This window comes from Gopherus evgoodei, chromosome 17 (assembly GCF_007399415.2).
Source record: "Gopherus evgoodei ecotype Sinaloan lineage chromosome 17, rGopEvg1_v1.p, whole genome shotgun sequence".
Taxonomy (NCBI): domain Eukaryota; kingdom Metazoa; phylum Chordata; order Testudines; family Testudinidae; genus Gopherus; species Gopherus evgoodei.
In genome coordinates this window covers 17,509,027-17,526,603 of record NC_044338.1, presented here as the reverse complement: position 1 = coordinate 17,526,603, position 17,577 = coordinate 17,509,027, and the positions used below count along the sequence as shown (strand labels likewise).

At 41.5% G+C, this 17,577-nt stretch overlaps 1 protein-coding gene across 5 annotated transcripts in view; it reads right to left on the bottom strand.

Moving 5' to 3' along the window:
- CAMKK1 (calcium/calmodulin dependent protein kinase kinase 1) overlaps nucleotides 1-17,577 on the bottom strand; it is a 182,405-nt gene that overhangs the window by 109,916 nt on the left and 54,912 nt on the right. For 4 of the 5 annotated variants that reach the window (XM_030536912.1, XM_030536916.1, XM_030536913.1 and 1 more), the window contains exon 2: nucleotides 13,436-14,005. In XM_030536912.1, coding sequence (XP_030392772.1) covers nucleotides 13,436-13,903 — 468 coding nt within the window. In that variant the 5' untranslated portion in view covers nucleotides 13,904-14,005. Of the gene's footprint in view, nucleotides 1-13,435; nucleotides 14,006-15,825; nucleotides 15,843-17,577 lie in introns of those variants that run through there. The other variant, XM_030536915.1, reaches the window with a different exon arrangement.

Sequence of the window (17,577 nt, the reverse complement as noted above, 5' to 3'; positions counted from 1 at the left end):
CCCAACTAACAATGAAGCTTAACATTTATGACAGGATATTGCCAACAGCCTTCACCACTGAGAAAGTTAAAGATGACTTGGATTCAGGAATGCCAACTCTGGTCTTCTTGGCTTTTGCGGGAGGGCCTACTGGGTGTCTCAGATCTGGTATATTGTTAGCTCTCACTCCTTAACTGTGTGAGTGGGTTTAACTTCCTTTCTTTTAAAATATTAGTCACTGAATCTAAATAGGTGTGAAGAAAGTCAAAGAGAGATTTAATAGTCTGATTAAAAATCCTTCCCCCCCCTCTCACTAGCTCAACTTTCCTGACTGGTTTGATGTCATTATTCCATTAGACACCATAAAGACCTCCAGACTTATTAGGGCCTGAATTTACAATGTAAAAAAACCTTCCAATAACTGTTAAATAACAAAAACCAACCTTACAGGCTCTCTTTATCAGTCATGAAGAAACAAAAAAAGGGCACAAGGGCAATTCCTTCCCCCTCTCTTTTACAGGTCACCTTAACATTTGCTGACTGGCAGTTATTTAAACAAGGCCATTTCCAGTCGTATTATAATATGAGGAATGCTTAACCTCAACCATTTCAGCAGTGAGGTGAGTAAGACAGTAGTAGTATGTAAGGCCTTTACCATCACCACAGTACACTCTTTATAGAGTGGGTAATGTGTACTGTAGTTGTTGCTGTATGCTTCTTGTTACACATTCAGGTTATACAACTGTCCTGTATGTTCTATAAATATTTTCAGATACAGATGCCCACTATTTGAATTCACGTGGCCCAATTCTGTTCAAATTTTGAGGGTTGGGGTTTATTATTTTCCCTCTTTTTTGGATATAGTTATCATTTAAAGGGGATGAATCATATCTGTTTCAAATGAAGAAGCAAACAGTCCAGGGTCTCCCCACACAGTGAAAGAAGATGAAATCCATTGTTTTGTTTTAAAGCAATATCTTATTTTGTTCCCTCCTTGTTCAATTTGTTAAACATGTTTGTTTACATGCAGAGAGTGACCACATACTTTCAGCCAGAATGACATATGCTTCAGAACAGCAAATTCTTCCTTGAGAGAATCAGTGTGTGTATATCTCTTTTATTGCAGTCTGCATCTGAACAAAAATGGCAGCTATCTATGCAGAAGCATGGAAAATGTCTCTCAATATAAAGGTATAGTACACAGAATATAAGGCATAACAGAGATAAACTGCTTACACTATGTAACCTAGCTCCTTACTTTAAATGTCTCACTCTATTTCCTTCCTATCGACTGTGACAGATGACACAAGACTGCCCTCAACTGTATTTACTTCCAATGTCCCTTCCTACCTTGTTTCCTGCGGAGGGGGTTATCATAACTTTAGTCCCAGATTTGGACTTTAGCGTCCAAAATATGGGGGTTAGCATGAAAACCTCCAAGCTTAGTTACCAGCTTGGACCTGGTACTTGCTGCCACCACCCAAAAAATCAGAGTGTTTTGGGGCACTCTGGTCCCCCTGAAAAACCTTCCCTGGGGACCCCAAGACCCAAATCCCTTGAGTCTCACAACAAAGGGAAATAATCCTTTTTCCCTTCCCCCCTCCAGGTGCTCCTGGAGAGATACACAGACACAAGCTCTGTGAATCCAAACAGAGTGACTCCCCCTCTCCGTTCCCAGTCCTGGAAACAAAAGCACTTTCCTCTTCACCCAGAGGGAATGCAAAATCAGGCTAGCAAATCCAACACACACAGATCTCCCCCTGATTTCTTCCTCCCACCAATTCCCTGGTGAGTACAGACTCAATTTCCCTGAAATTTCCCAGAAAAGAAAACTTCAACAGGTCTTAAAAGAAAGCTTTATATAAAAAAGAAAGAAAAATACATGCAAATGGTCTCTCTGTATTAAGGTGACAAAATACAGGGTTAATTGCTTAAAAGAAATATGAATAAACAGCCTTATTCAAAAAGAATACAAATCAAAGCACTCCAGCACTTATATTCATGCAAATACCAAAGAAAAGAAACCATATAACTTACTATCTGATCTCTTTGTCCTTACACTTAGAAACAGAAGATTAGAAAGCAGAAACTACTTCTCCAAAGCTCAGAGAAAGCAGGCAGACAGACAAAAGACTCAGACACAAACTTCCCTCCACCCAAAATTGAAAAAATCCGGTTTCCTGATTGGTCCTCTGGTCAGGTGCTTCAGGTGAAAGAGACATTAACCCTTAGCTATCTGTTTATGACAGGGGTCCTCAGGAGAGCTGCCAGTTGAAGAAGCCTTGGCAGTGCAGTACCATTTGAGCTGTGCTGCCAAGGAGCAGAGGGATGGGGAAGGATACTTGGCTGTACAGTAGATGGATGAAGGGGGCTGATGCAGTGAGGTCCATAAGATAAAGCATTGAGCTGGAACTCAGGAAACCGGGGTTCTATTCCTGGATTTGTCACTGGTCTTAGGTAAGTCACTTCCCTTCTCTGTGCCTCAGTTTCCCTATCTGTAAAATAGGGATAATGACATTCACTGGCTCTGCAAACTGCTCAGAGATCTACAAAGGAACAGAGCTACATTAGGGAAGGGAACAAGAAAGACAGAATTTTATAGGTTGTTCAATTAATGCACCAAATATGTTGTGAACACATTTGACTTTATGTTACAAAAATCAAAATACATACATATATTTACTTTATTTTTGCTTGCAGTATGTCAGCTGGGAAGAGTGACAGACTGCACTGTATTAAATTGTTTTTCTGTAGCAGAAGAACAAGACAATTATACAATTTATCAGGGAGAAACATCTGTCTTTGGGCCCAGTGTTCTTTAAAGATAGTATTTTAAGAACGGCTGTACCGGGTCAGACCAAAGGTCCATCTAGCCCGGTATCTGTCTGCCGACAGTGGCCAATGCCAGGTGCCCCAGAGGGAGTGAACCTAACAGGCAATGATCAAGTGATCTCTCTCCTGCCATCCATCTCCATCCTCTGACAGAGGCTAGGGACACCATTCTTTACCCATGCTGGCTAATAGTCATTTATGGACTTTACCACCATGAATGTATCCAGTTCTCTTTTAAACACTGTTATAGTCCTAGCCTTCACAACCTCCTCAGGCAAGGAGTTCCACAAGTTGACTGTGCGCTGCGTGAAGAAGAACTTCCTTTTATTTGTTTTAAACCTGCTGCCTATTAATCCCTAGTGATTCCATTATGCCAATGTGTTCACAACTGCTGATAAATCAGAACAGGAACTATAACATTATTAAGATCCTTTGATAAAAGGCTGTCAGAGAATTAGAATGCTGTGTCTATTTGACTGTACAGTACTCGTTTTGTCTTAAAACAAGATGCTCTGTTTGTCATCATGCACGAGGCTCTCCCTTGGAGGGGAGGAAAAAAGCACAAGAGATCAGTGTTGATCAGAAATCAAAAAGTCACAGAATCAAATATGGGAGTCCATATTCTAGGACCAACTCCAGAAGTTCAGTTATTACATCCCCATGTAAAAGATGGAGACACTGACAGGTTGTGTGACTTGCCTAAGTTGCACAGTGAGACTGTGTCAGAACAGAACGAGAAAAGAACCCAGATTTCATGACTTCCAGTTCTCTGCATTAGCCACAGGATCTGTCCATAAATTAAGAAGGAGGTGGAATGGTCCTTTAATTTTGCATGTTTGTTTCAGTGTTAAAATGTTACAAAGGGTGGGTGGAAGCTGAAAAATGTGCACCTTACTTCTAGTATGAATTTATCAGTGAGGGTAACTAACTATAGAAACAACTTACCAAATGTCGTGATGGACTCTACATCACAGGCAATTTTAAAATCAAGATTGGATGTTTTTCTAAAAGACATGCTCTAGTTTAATACAGTTGTTGGGACCTGAAGCAGGAATTAATTCAGGGAAGTTCTATTGCCTGTGTGTTATGCAGGAGGTCAGACTAAATGATAACAATGGTCACTTCTGGCCTTAAAAGGTACTAATCTCTGTTCTCAGAGTGATGCTCCAAAATAATAATAATAATATACAAAAATTCAGAGCTAATAAGTAGGTTAAATATTAGTTAAGCAGGGTAAATACAGACGTAGCATATTACTGTGTTTGTTACAGCAGTGTTTAAGGACCGACCACAAGTGGGCCCCATTGTGTGAGGCCAATCGTCCACCCAGTTCAGTATTCTATCTCTCATAGATCTCTGCACTAGATGCTTCAAAACAACTGAACAAATAATTAATGGCCTGATCTTGCAAGGTGATGAGTACACTCTACTGCTGTTGCAATCTAAATGAAAGAGGATGAAGAATCTGTTAATTCCCAAAGCTGGACTTTGGAAACAGACAGTGGGAAAGCAGATAGCAGATCCTTAAAGGTTTCAGAGTGCTAGCCGTGTTAGTCTGTATCAGCAAAAAGAACAAGGAGTACTTGTGGCACCTTAGAGACTAACAAATTTATTTGGCGATAAGCTTTTGGGAGCTGAAACCCACTTCATCAGATGCATGGAGTGGAAAACACAGGAGCAGGTATAAATATACAAAGAACATGAAAAGATGGGGTTTGCTATCATGTGCCAGCAATGCCCCTCTGCCATGTACATTGGCCAAACCAGATAGTCTTTACGCAAAAGAATCAATGGACACAAATCAGACGTCAAAAATTAACATTCAAAAATCAGTCAGCGAACACTTCAACCACCCTGGATACTCAATTACAGACCTAAAAGTTGCAATTCTGCAGATCCTTGAAAACTCTTCTCAGCCTGAGTACAGCAGCAGCAGCAGCAAGAGCACTGAGAAGTAAGAAAGAGCAACCACTTACCTGGTCCACGCTCCCTGCTTCTGCTAAGGTATGGCCTTCCACTTATACACACTACGCTGCCTGAGCAGTAAAGAGATGGGGACAACCTAATCAGTGATCCCAGGGGATGGACAGGACAGGCAGGCTCTGGGGATGGTGAATTTAAACAGGGAGAGGAGAGAGAAAGTGTGTAAGTGTGAGAATGTGAGACAGAGCAAGAGAGAAAAGGACAATTTAATCAGTCAGGAGAGTCTGGGGGAAAGAAAGGGTAATCCAATTAACCATACTAGGTAGTTGGGGGAAGAAAGAGTCAGATTAGCAAATGGAGAAAGGGGTCTTTTGCTTTCACAGGCTGGCCTTAATTTTTTTTTGGGGGGGGGGGCAGGGAGAGGAGAATGAGTGGGTGTATTATCGAATACAGTACTCCTGCATGGTATTTTAGAGTTCTTACATTTTCTTTTTCATTTGCAATATCTCTGCCATTTTATGTAAGACAAGTCATATCAGATATGACAATAAAGAGATTCAAAGTCAGTCTGTAATGAGATTTTTCAGAGAGACAAGCTCCCATCTCCAATTTTTTGTAAATACAGGCACCAGAGTCCCATTCTGACAATAAACCAGATTTCAGTTCTAACAGCATAGCCAAAGGAGGAATCTGGCAAGTTCAGCATAAAAATCTGTTGTGATAGAATGTACTCTTGGGTCCACACCCTACACACTGCTATAATAATATTTCTACAAGTATGCCTTGTGAGGTATCAGCTTAAAACTCATAGTTTGCTAGTCAATGTTGTTCTGATAAAATATGTGTGGCAGCATTGTATGCGAAGTTATAAGATTTCCCTGTATAATGCTATTACCACATGTTTCATACCATAGCAGAAGCTGGCAAACAGGACTGTTTCAAACAAAGGAATGTGCGCTCTGCTTAATTTGCATTTAAGCAGTAAACAGTCATCAAGCAGGAAGGGTAGAAAAAGAAACTCAAACAGGTTAGGGAACATCCTTCTCTACTTTGTCTCCAGAATCTCAGCTGGAAATGTTTTCCAAAAAGGGACTGACACTACAAAAACGAGGACAAATACTCCAACACACCCATCTTCTCTCTTTCTCTGTGTCCATTAATTCACTGCACCACAACAGACAAAGAAAGCAGCCATTGAACTTGAAAAGGGGTCCTGACCTAAGAAGTTTGGTCAGTAAAACTGCTGAGAGCATGCGACGAGAAAAACTTTGCTTTGAATTTAACTTAGTTTGTTAATTTAGGAACCAGTTGCTTTTTATCTTGATTTTTCTTGTAACCATCTCTCACTTTTAGGCTTCATTACTTGTACTCACTTAAAATCTCTCTCTTTGTAGTTAACAAACTTGTTTTATCTAATCTAGTATGTTTAAATTGAAGTGTCTGTGAAATTTCATTTGGGGTAACAAAATGTGTGCATATTATTTCTATTAAACAAATACAAATTATAAAGTCTGTATTGTCCAGGAGAGGGCTGGGCAATATAAGACATACATTCTGGGGGGTGGGAAAGAGGGAATCTAAGACAGAGTGTGTTGAGGTCACTCTGCAGTATAACCAAGATTGGTAAAAGCCAAGGCTGGAGAGCAGCACACACACACTGACACAGCTGGGAGTGACTTTCAACCTGGAGGCTGTCTGGGAGCAGTCCAGACAGGAGGCAACAGCAGCAAAGCATTGTAAAGGGCAGCTCGGGTTAGAGGGCAGGGGTGACACAGCTACTCATTAGTCTGGATTGTACCCTGAGTATGTTATAGCTATCCCCTCATCATCTTGTATATAATGAAGAGGAAGCTGCAAGCTGTAGATACAGACAGCTAATATTGAAGGACACAGTGCAGTTCAGTGGACAGAACACTGGACTCTGTGCCAGGAGACCTTTATTCTAATCTTAGCTCTACAATGACTTGTTATGGACCTTAGTACTAAAACTCTTTGTGCTTCAGTTGACGATCACGTTACTCCCCTTTTTACGGCATTTTGAGACCTATGGATGAAAAGCAAGTAATTTCATTAGTAATATTAATCAATCTTAAAGGAATTACAGAGTAAGTGTACTACAGAGTTAGGGCAAGAATTTATGCAACAGGTCCTCCTGGCCACAGTTCAAGAACTAGCCCCGCTCCTGAAGGGAGATTTCCGCTCAGCTTTCTAGGCAAAGAACAACAACCCCAAAAGGACTAGCAGAATCTCTACAGGTGTATGGCAGGCTCTTCTATAATACATCAGATATCCACAATAGATAGACCAATCAGATTATCTCATCCATCTACCTGCAGCACATTCTTTAGTGTTTTTTTGAAATTAGTTTTAAGCATAGGAACTACGGTGGCAAAGCACTGAACTGCTGCAACTCCTGGTATAATGACTGATGAAAGCATAGCCAATACCGGATCATAAATTCTGATACATCCCAGGGTCTAGCTGGACAATCCATCTTGGTTTCTGATTGATGTAGACTATCCCTGCATATCTGACAAAGTGCAGATGTTCATGGATTTAATCTTCATTTTTGCAAAGACTATAATTTACCTTGGGTAATGACTGCTAGCTCTGGATGATAGAAAGACATTGACTGATGATGCCAAATAGTCAGTGCAAGGAGAAAGGAGTAGTTTTAAAGGCACTTTAACACATGCAGGTCACCAATGCCTTCAGTACAAATATGTCCCACAGGACTCACCTGGAAAGGACTTGAAAGATCACCTGCACTGAAACTGGTGATTATTCAACTACTGGAAAGGCAAGTCTGTGAGCCTGCCCTATTGGCCTCTCAGCTCACAAAGGAACTGTTTACCAAAGCTTCCTTAGGGATCTGTATAAAAAGCAGCACAGCATGATCATAATTATCACCGCAGTTACATTCATCTCTGGCAGGATAAAAGCCTCAATGTGGCATCAACCAAGACACTTGGAATGTCCCCTCTCCCCGCCCATAACTCCACTCTGCCAAGTGACTACTCTCTCTCTTCATTCAAATCCACTCTAATGACTCTCTTCTGTAGTGAAGCACACAAGAAGCAAGTGAATAGATAATAGCGTAAGCTTTAAACAAATTCCTATTCATCCTGGGGGCTTCCTCATACATCTTTGTCAACCATATCTATCTTGTTTTGACTGCAAGTATGCTGGAAGAGGAACTGTCTGTATTGTGTCCTGTACAGACCTGAGCTCACTGTCAATGCTTAACAAATGATAAACAACCTAGTGGTAGTTGTGCAAAAAATACCAGCGCATCACTCCATTTATTCATTCTCACCTCTCCTTGTGATACCAAATATCTCTGAGCTCCACTAGTCGGTGATTAGCCTCTGTTCTACATTCTCTGTAATTGCCCATATTTCCCCTCTGCCTGCCACCTCTTACAGGACAGCGTTATCAGTCCTGTTTTCTGTAATAAAAAGCAACCACCTTCACTGTTTACTTTTCAGTACCACTGTCCAGTAGAGTTCTTTTTGAGTTAGCCTCCAATTCTCTTTTTGGCCCATCTTCCTAGTCGGAAATAGCATGTCTAGCAACCCCACGGGATGGTTCATCAGTAGAGATAGGGCCCAGACTCTTCAGCACAGTTCTCCACTGAGTGAGCTCAAGGAGTTATTCCATTAGTCAGCAGCAGCCTCTTATCCTCTATCTTAATCAGTGCATGGGTTGGCCAGAGAGGAAGAATAGTCTTATGATAAAGGACTTGTTGGGGACTCAGGATATATGGTTCAATTTCTGGCTGTGGCTCTTCCTGTGTGACCTTTGGAAAGCCACTTCATCTCCCAGTGCCTCCGTTTCCCATCACATCCCTTTGTGTGACATGTCTATTTAAACTATAAGCTCTTTGGGGCAGAGATGTTGTCCTATCTGTCTAAACAGCACTCAACACAATTGCATCCCAATGTTGGCTGGGACCTCTAGATGCTACTATAATACAACTGAGCAATAATAATAATGTGAGGTTGTATTTTAAAATTCCACATCAGTAAATAACATTTTTGGTGTAAATATAGTACTGATGTCTTAAAATTCCTAGTGCCAAAAAATGGAGGCCAAGCTTTCAAAATCTGACCCAGAGCCTACTGTCCTGCATGTTTCCCTCTTATTTCCATTTGTAATGTGTTACAGAGAAATACCTCACTGAAGCATAACTATCCTGGACACTTCCTAGAAGAAGGCATTATTTCAGTGTTTGACTCATACAGATGCCATAAAAGATTAGCCTTCATGGGGAAAAAAAGTATTTTCTGGACAGATAACAGTGCTGACCTTAAACATACAGACTAAGGAAATGTATATTCCACAAACATAACCAACACCTACAGTTTGCTCCCAGGAAACCAAGTATCTGTGAGCATATGGACGTGAGCCCTCAACCTCTCTCTAAATTTACCCCTAAATGCCTATGAGAATCAAAGCTCAGGGCCAGGGGAAAAAACAAACAAACCCATAGCAACTTTTCTCCCCAAGGTAACTCTGCCCTACGCTCACAAAGACTGCAGATTCCTATCTAAGAGCCTATAGCACCTTCTCATCTCAGTTCACACAGATTGGCACACCCAGCTCCCCAGGTACAACTAAATACCTAGGTACACAGATAAGAATGAACCCTGCTTGTGTGGCACAATCAACTACAGAAAGTTTTGTTCATCCTTGCTTTTTGAAAATGACTGTCTGAAGCAAGTGGGGTTATGCTGGATGTAAATCAGGGCAGAAGTGGCTTGGAAAGCAAAAGATACCATTATTTGAATTATAGTAGTGCCTGGGGAGCCCTGATCACAGCTGGGGCCCATTGTGCTAGGTACTGTACAAATACAGAAAGAAACAGATGAAAACCTCTGGGCGCACATACCCATACCCACACTCTATATTGAACAAATGAAGGATTCTAGAGGAGTGCTGGAGGGGAAAAGCCTGTACTGCAAAATATACAGATAATAAAAACCATAACCAAAGTCTGCAAGATTGGGCCTATAGATTTCCAGGCTACCCTTAAACCCTGAACCATAATATTGTTGTCTTTAAAAATATCACAAGGTCCCTCTGACTTTGACTCCCTGCCAATGTATCCCTTCACCTCTTCCTGTTGCAGTGATGCTCCATTAATATGTATGATGCTTTCCATAGAATGCAGTTTTGTTAAGTATTTCAGTCATGGTGTAACAGGGCTCTTAATAGCTACGTTAAACTGACCATTAAAAATGCAGCACTGCACAATAAAAACTGCTACTGGAGAAGAGAAATGAAGGTCTCTGTATTTGCATTTCAAACCAAGCTTCTTTTCGAAAGCAACATCTATTGACTAAGATATTGATTTTATATATGAGGGTTTTGATTCTTTTGAATCTCCCTGCAGATTGGGACTTCTTATATATTCCATTGCAGTTACCTTGAAACAAATTTTATTCCCAGCACAGTAGAAATCACTGCAGAATTACAGCGCTGACATTCAGAAGTCATCAAGTAAGTTTTCTGAAATTTGTTCTGAACCTCCACTAAAGCATATTACTGGGACTAAAGAATACTGCAGACACCTATAGTTTGTTATATTCATATATTTATTCTCTTTTATTAGTGCTAGAGTGCAATGAATTCCTATCTCACTGCTCAGTGACTCACAAAGGTCCACCGCTCCAAAAAAATACAACAGAACAATAGTTTAAAAGTAATAATAATTTGTGCTTTTACAGTATCTTTCACCTGAGGATCAAAATGAGATTTACAAAGGAAGTAAGCAGAATTATATCCATTCTTCAGGAGGGGAACATTAAACCACAGGAAGGCTAAGTGACTTTGCCCAAGGTCATTCAGTAACTAAGTGGTAGAGTTTGGATTAGAACCCAGAGTTTTGGACTTCCAGGCTCATGCTCTAGCTATTAAAGGATGTAGCCTCCATAATACAGAGCTATCCTCTGCCCTTAGCTGCATCTCACTGACTGTAGCAGGGTGGCATGGGTGTAAGAGGTTAGGAGTTAGCCCATAAGGATAAGCTGTGGGCAGTACCTTAAAACCTTTAGTTAAGCATCCAATAGTTTAGATGTTCATCTGACTCTCTGAACCTTTTGATATTACCCATCCCTTTAGGCAGGCCTTAGCTCCACCTTCCAACAGACCCTGAATCTCCCTATCTTTACTGAGTCACTCATCTTCCCATCCTCACCTTCACTGTCAAGTCATTCCTGTGGACTGGCCATGCAGCCTCTCTCATCTCTGATGACCATCACTGAAACCCTTCCTCTGAAGCAAACAATTCAGACACCACGAAATGCACCTCGTCCCACTGAACCCCCCAAGCTATTAAAATCTCCCACACTAAGGGAGGCAAGCACATGAGAAGACTATGAAACTGGAGAACTGGGACCCACCTGAAAGGCTACTGTGGTTCGTCCATCTAGCTGCTGTCTCCAGAGGGAAAGGAGATTTGGCGGCAATAATGGTGTGGAAACTGCCACGGAACTCTCTCTTCCAGTAATCTCTTGAGTGACCAGACTGTGCTGAGGGTTCTCAATACAGGTGATGGAGGAGGGAAAAGATTCCCCATCCCAGCTGTTCTATGCCTCCTACTGCAACTTCAGGGCTAGATCGGCAACCCCTCTATGTAGGACAAGGCTATCAGATATTGTGTAGTCACAGACTCCCCACTCCATCACTACTTGCATCTACTCCTATCCACCTTCAACTCCATCCTCCTTCCCCCTGCCACAGAGGGATCTCCAAGGAGCATTACACTGTGATGAGCTAGGGATCCTCACCCCCCATGTATACTCCCCAAATCCTGTTTCCACTCTACTACATGCAGAGGGACAGTTCTGGTCTTTGCAGTCAGGGACCTTCAACTCCCATGCAGGGGAAGGGCAGGAGGTGCCACTAAATTCTTACTATCTAATGATGAAAGATGAAACTTCAACATGAAACCACTGGTCACTGAACTGAATTGGCTTGGCAGCTATTTTTTTTTTAAAGCGTAGAGAAAGGAGGAAGGAAAGAAAGAGGAAGACGAAGGGGTTGTAGAAACAGGAAGCAAAAGAGGAAGAGAAACATGGGGAAACAGGCATGCGGCTCGAATTCATGGAGGTGCCAGATTCTTGAGTGCTCAGCATCTACACATAGCGATAGATGTTCAAAAAAGCTCAGCTCCCATTTAGGCACCAAAATAAGCGACCAAATGGGAGCTGCGTAGGGCTGGCCAGAAAACAAGGATTCTGTTTTGCAAAAATATTTGAGATTTCAGAATTTGTTTTTGTTCTGCATCAGAACAAAACGAAGCCCTTTCACAAAGGGCATTCACCAGAGACGAGGAAGACCCAGATTCAACCTCATTAAGAGCAAGGACTTGAACTTGGGTCTCCCCAACTCCTGAGCTATTGGCTACTTTAGCCTGGGGTCTCTCTCTCTCTCTCTCTAAATTTTATCCTGGATCTAAGAAACATACTTGATAAAAGCTTTGTCAAAACCAATATATTTCCCCCAAAGGTTTTGGTTTTGATGAATCAGCATTTTCCAATGAAAAAAATCCTCACCAGCTCTAGAGCTGACCTCTTTGGAAATCTGGCCTTAAGAGAACTACCAATGGTCTTGTGTATCCTGGAATCTCACACATTAGGGAAGGAAAAGATCAGTACATCTTTGCCTCCCTCCAGTCAGGATTGTTTTCCAGTACTCTGTCCAGAATAGCTTTCGATGGTCTGAGTGAAGTTTTAAGTGCTATTCTGAGAGTGGGTTACAGAGTTTACAAAAGGAATACAGGCCTTTCATTATGCAGAGCTTTCAAAGAAAACCCTATCAAAGTTTCAACGTTGTCTGTGAGCACTTCCTGTATTATTCAAGTGCTGTACAGCTTGCTTTATCACTGTGGACTGCTGCATGCCTTATTTTATTCAGTAAGCTCTGAGGTGTGAAATAGGACTGTGTAATCTGCACATTCACAAAGCTGTTTGGTGGGGCTCTTGGGGAGTCCATGCAATCCTGGAAACACTGTGTGAGGAACTTAGCTTTTAGCTGAGGAATTATTTTTGGAAGTCAATAAAAATGTAAAAAATCAGGAGAGGGAGATCGCAATATATTTACACTTCACATGAAATTAAATCATGTCTCCAATAACCACAACCTCATTCACGTGGCATGATGGGAAATGCCTGATCTCCACATGCGTAAACCCATAAAATAATCATGACAAAGCTGCCACAGCAGATAAACTTCTTGAGAGCACATGTGGTAAAAAAACCCAAGGAAATTCATTTGAAACCAGCCTTACTGCTACTCATTAAAAAAAAGAATAGGATGCCAAATTTAGCCTACCGAGCTGGTGCTTCTACTATTCAACTGGAATAGTTATAAGGAAGGCATTAACTTCAATGGGACAACTCATGTGCTGGGCACATGCTTACGAAGCTTACTGAATCATGAGCTAGATGATCAGATGGTCCATTTACAATAGAAGTAAAGACTGCTTCAAGGGTTGAAGGCACAGACATATACAAGTTGCTTACCTATGCTACAAGTTGCTTATAATCTTAGCTTATTATTGTTTTTAGGCATTTCTGCGTAAGTTAAATTTACTGTCTCTGAAACTATTGGCTTTGGAAGCTAAAGTTTCCTATCAGCAGGCAGAAAAGACAGCATAATACCTTGGCATCATCATTACAGCAGAAAAGAAACCTACCTCAGAATCTGAGATGGCGATCCGGTTGGACTCTATCGTTGGTCTCCTCACTATACGTGGCGAGATATGTGTTAAAGGTCCTGTTGCATAAGGACCATAGCCTGGGGCATTGGTAGAAGCCAGGTAGCTTCCTGTAGGTCTTTCTTGAAGAGACAACTTTCGGCTGGATAGAACAGGCCTAGTGGGAGCTTTCTTTGGAACATTCATCTGATGAACATCCTCTGGGTCTTGTGAAGGTAAAGATTCATTTGTTACCATGTCACTATGGACCCCATTCCTCTGCATGTCTGCTACACTGTCAGAAAAGACCGTGTCATTCTCTTCTATTGCTTCCTGAACATTTTGGTCATCTATATTAGGCCCAACAGCAACATCTATGGCTGCTACTCTCTCTGCCAGGTCAGTCTGAGTGTCTTTGCAGCATGTGTCTGCACCTTCATCAGTGGTGTCGGCTGGAGAATCTCCCATAACTGTGTGTGGTTCTCAAGATCTCAGATGACACTGCAGATAGCTGTGGTCTTAGGACTCACGGAAAACACGTGACATGAAGGATGTTCTCCACATGGATCTCTAGAAGGAAACACACTGAAAGATTACTGAATGATGGCATCAGCTAAGCAAGGATGTAGCCAAAACCTCCAGTAGCAGGCATGTGAAAAAGACTCGAAGAAAATGAAGGCAGAATGTCAGCAGGGAGCCATAAGTTAAAAACATCCAGAAGGAAAAGCAAAAATCAATCAACAAACTAGTTACAAAACATTTACAAGTGATAAGGGCAGAATTTCATCAGTTAATCTGGAAGTCAGCTAAAAGATACTTCTGCTTTTCATATCTAGATCAACAGATAGTGTTAGTTTCTAATACTGGAAGGAGGAAATTAGTACAGCCTCTTAAAAGAATAATGACGGGGATGAAAAGCCAAATATCTGATCTTGTTTTAAATCACATTTATAGGTAAAGCATGTCACAATTTCAGGGCAACTGCACCAGTATTTCCTCCTGTGTGGTCTGTGAGAGGACCCCTTTAAAGATTTCTGGCTCCCAGCCTTCGCCTTTCCTAGAGGGAGATCCATGTCTCTCTCTCTCTCTTCTGGCAGAGATTTTTAAGGCAGCAGTGCTCTCAGATGTACACTCTGATACCCCCACAGGCCTGTCTGCCTAAAGGCCAACACCTGCGCTTTGCTTTCTCTCCATGGACTTTGCCAGCAGTTACAAGTTACCACATAGTTCCTTCTAAGCAAGCACATTTATTATTAAAGTAGCAGCATTAAAAAAAAGAATATAAAAACAATAAAATAACCTACACACATGCTAAATAGCTTATCAGTGATCACTCCCAATTCCAACATATGGCTCAACTTGGTTTTCCATGTGATTACAAGAAAAGCCTCAAGTCAGTTTAAACAGTCAGGTTATTTATCCAAGCACCCTTTCCTTGTTTGCTGGTCTCTGGAGACTTTAGCCTGAACCAGAATATTCAAGCCTCCCCGAGAGGTGATACCTTCTGGAGGTGTTAAAGCTGAATGATTTGCTCTAATCGTCCCCTACTGTTTTCACTTCCTGGAGGAGCTGTGTTCACCCTCCCCTGATGGACTGCATGCGACATCTGACCCACAATGACACAAACCATTCAGAAACTTAAAACAATATGGTCTCCCAAAGATATTGCAAGAAGTTGCCCTATCTATCACACAGCATGGAACATGGAAAAACGCACATTGTGAACCAACCATTCTTACAGAGTGCGTCAAATCCATAGCCACATAGGACTTCATGATGATCACTACACTGTCCATCTTAGTGCCTGAGAACATAGATCTCACAACCTCCTGCTGGGAAAAAGCCTGTATCTGCCTGCACTAAAGGGAACTCTCTGTGACGTTCCCATCTGGTGTTATCTGGACCGGTGAACTGCTAGATCAGTCCAATCCTTGATTCCGGGAGCCAGCCTGACCCTGCTCTGCTGTGAGAACCCTCCACTCCTGGGCTGTTCACACACAGCTTCTGGCATGTCAGCTGCTCCCAGCTACTTGCAACTGAATGACACTAGCCAATATCTGTGGTCCCAGACACAACCCTAGAAACCTCCATCTTGCAGTGTCCATTTATGCCCACTGGACACTTCAAGATTATATAAATTCATCAATTTAACAAAGAAATTGATATGTACCAGGCTTGTTATCACAAGGGGAGTCTCTGACATGCTTTAATCCAAACGCACTGCTTCAGGTAGAATAAACAAACAGATTTATTAACTACAAAGACTGACTTCTAATCACTTAAAATATAAGCATAACAAGTCAGATTTGGTCAAATGAAATAAAAGCAGAACACATTCTAAGCTCATCTTAACACTTTCAATGCTCTTTCAAACTCAAGATGCTTCTCACCACAGGCTGGCTGGTTGCTCTTCAGCGAGGTTCTCCCCTTTGATCAGCACTTCAGTCGCTTGGTGTGGTGTCTGTAGATGTAGGTGGAAGAGAGAGGAAGAGCATGTCAAACCTCTCTCCCTCTTATCATGTCCTTTCTTCCCTCTTGATTTTTCCCTTCCCTTCAGAGTCAGGTGAGCATTACCTCATCGCAGTCCTAAACTGACCAAAGGAAGGGGAGTGACTCACTCGAGAGTCCAACAGATCCTTTTTTGTTGCCTAGGCCAGTGTCCTTTGTTCCTGTGAGGCTGGGCTGGTTTTGTCCCATGCATGCCCTGATGAGGTGTGAACTGCCCCTCTGCTTCTGCAGAGTTTTTGCATGGCTTGCTTTAAGCCATGAGGACACATTTTCAACCTCATAACTATATACAACCTATAACATAACACTACTATAACAACGATTACTATGATATTACCATAACAACAATGCTCAGTACATCATGAACCTTCCGATGACACCCATCACGACAAACTTTGCATTAGATACGACACAATCATATTATAAGGATGAACATGGGGGTGTAAGGTGTTCCCATGAGGTACAGAACATCACACTCTCCTTTTGTTGTTAGCAGTACAGGGCCAACGATACACAGTTAAACCTTGCTGATTCCAGTCACTAAGGGGCAGTCACACATACTCACATGTCCAATTCATTACAACAGAATCAACAGAAAAGTTTTTTAAAACATACAAAAGGACTAGTACATGAGCTGCAGTGTAAATATGTGACAGAGTTGCTCTCTAATACATTCTGAAAGGGTGATGAAAAAGCGTGAAATTAGCTATCTGATGGGTACATTAACTTAACCACCAATCACCTAAGACTATAAAAAAAGCTGATAGGTCCAGAAAAGCAAATGATCATATATAATATACAACTGTCACCTACTAATCATCTCTGACAACACAGTGCTGCAGGACATATACATCTGAATCCCTTAACTGGATTTTTTGTCTGGTTAGTCCTAGCATTTCTCTCTTACCCTGGATTATGTTTAGTGAAGTACAAAAATGCAAGAATAAAGACTCAAGCAGGCTAGTATTTACGCATATGTCGAGTTATTAATTATTGTCATACACTGGTTCTGATGTCACCTACGCCAGTCTGACTCCAGTTCGAATGGAATTACTTGTGATTCACACCAGTTTGTAAATCAAGATCAGAAGCAGCCTATCGCCTTCAGTCCAGGCAGACACAGGACTTTGCTGTAGATCATGGGGATTCTGTGCACAGATCAAAGGAAGGTCCTGGCCCTAAGCATTCAATAAATGCACAATTAAAAATAATGAAGCTGAACTTTGCTGCAAAGAGGCTGTGAAGAGGGTTAAAGAGAAAAACTGCATGAGCAGGTAAGGATGTGGGGTCCAGTTTTGCCCTTATTTACATCTACACAACCTCATGGACTTCAATAGGGTTTTATGGGTGTAAGCAAGGGAAGAATTTGGCCTACAATCTTAACTCCAGATCACATCTGATCACATGCCAACAGGTAAGAATTTTCATGCTTTGTTAGCACACTAAATGTCACAGAATGGAAAGACGCAAAACTGAACAATTTTCCCCTTGCGGTAACACTGTTCTCCCTCCCATGCATAATCATTCCCTGCTCTCTCTGTAGTTTAACTAAGTGACAAAAATGTCACAGTCATTAGAAGCTGCAGTCAAATGGCAGATCAGTTTTAAAATCTTATATTAAAACTATATTAAAC